At 56.0% G+C, this 1,584-nt stretch overlaps 1 protein-coding gene across 1 annotated transcript; it reads left to right on the top strand.

The window, feature by feature from the left end:
• Positions 1-548: 548 nt before the first annotated feature.
• Positions 549-1,370, top strand: Fam170b (family with sequence similarity 170 member B). The gene has a single exon (XM_055618939.1). The coding sequence runs from the start codon at positions 549-551 to the stop codon at positions 1,368-1,370; it is 822 nt and encodes a 273-aa protein (XP_055474914.1).
• The last annotated feature ends 214 nt before the right edge of the window (positions 1,371-1,584 follow it).

Genomic DNA, 1,584 nt, shown 5'->3' with positions numbered 1-1,584 from the left:
GTGTTTTAGTGAACTGGTCTCTGGATACGTGATGGGCACAGTGGAAAGAACTGTGACACTGTGATGTGACAGCCACAGCTATAGCACAGAATAGCATCACGACCCCCAAGAATTCCCCAAGGCACATTTATATGCTGTCCACCCTTCCAGCTCTTGGTAACTGTTCTGTCTCTACAGATTTGCTTTTTCTTGAATGTCTTCTAAGTGGAATCACATGGTGTCTTCTCTCGTTTAGGAGGTGATTATCCGTTGTGTCTGTTGTGCACACATTCCTGGTTCATTGACCTTACCCATGAGTCCACTTGAATTCTGTGGTTGTACCACAGTCTGCTTTTCACCTTACCAATTGCTGGTCTTTCACACCTCGGTTGATAACATTCGCACACTCTTTTATCCTTATCTTCCTATGAGATAGTATTATGGTCCTCTCTGACGGATAACAAGCGCTTTCCCCAAACCCGCCAGAGCCTGTTTGCGGTTTCTCAGGAAAGTTATGCATGGAACCTTGTGAACGCACTGATGAAACTGTACTTCCAATTCTCAGGGACATGAGGAGGAATGAGTCATCTCCGCAGCCAGGGACCGCCTTCCTCCCCGAGGACGACCTCTGCTTGGCAGCCCGGGCACACAAAGTGCTGGGCTGGAGCAGCTCTCCGTCATCCCAGTCGTCCTCAGAGTACCAGTCCTATTCTCAGTACCAGTCCTGGGCCTCCAGGAAACAGGAAGAGGAACAGGAGGCCCCACCCGAGAGCGTGTGTGCCCTGTACACCCATGTGCAGACTGTGCACGGCGTGGCAGTGGCTTGGGAGACTGACGATGGCTTCGAGCCAGTCACCAGGAAGCCCCTCATCCGCGAGGCCGAGTTCATCAAGCGTCAGCGGCGGAAAGGATCCTCCTTCGAGATGGCCTCCAACACAGACCTGCGCTGGGAGCTGGAAGCCTGCAAGCATCGCTGCCCGGAGCCCGAGGAGGCTGCGGACTGCTGCTTGCAGGAGCTGCGAGCACCGCCAGACTGGCTGGTCACCACCAACCACGGCCTGCGCTGCGTGGCCTGCTGCAGGGTCTTCCCCACGCTGGAGGCGCTGCTGGACCACGCCCAGCACGGCATCCGCGATGGCTTCAGCTGCCAGATATTTTACGAGGAGATGTTGGAAAGGAAGCGGGCCCGGGATCAAAAACAGGACCAACAGCCTGTAGAGGAGGAGCAGTGCCCTTCTGACAGTGAATATACCCAGCCTTGCACCAAGGTGCTTTTCCAGCAGCAGCCACAGCAGCAGCAACAGCCACAGCTGCCAAAGCAGCAGCAGCAAGAGCAGCAGCAGCCGCCGCCAGAGGAGCCACAGCCGCCACAGCAGCCACTGGGGGAGTAGAGATTGGTGAGCTGCCCACCCTCTCTCCAGCGTCATGGGTTGCTGTTCCTTTTCCAGACAGCAGGACCAGAGCCACCAGAGCAGGGGGAGAGGACCAGGGTGGTGGTGGGGAAAGCCGTCCATGTGAGCAGCAAAGGTGGGAGGGGTAGGAGCCTTCCCCCAAGGCAGCATTTCCACTAGCATCCATTTCAGAACCCAAATCCAAAGAAGGCTT

This window comes from Psammomys obesus, unplaced genomic scaffold (genome assembly GCF_907164565.1).
Source record: "Psammomys obesus unplaced genomic scaffold, mPsaObe1.curated_primary_1811, whole genome shotgun sequence".
In the NCBI taxonomy this organism is placed as follows: domain Eukaryota; kingdom Metazoa; phylum Chordata; class Mammalia; order Rodentia; family Muridae; genus Psammomys; species Psammomys obesus.
The sequence above is the reverse complement of the archived record's forward strand: the minus strand, read 5'-3'. Positions and strand labels throughout refer to the sequence as shown.

Excerpts from the sequence above, each read along its gene's own strand:
- Fam170b (XM_055618939.1), top strand. The coding sequence starts at position 549 with ATGAGGAGGAATGAGTCATCTCCGCAGCCAGGGACCGCCTTCCTCCCC.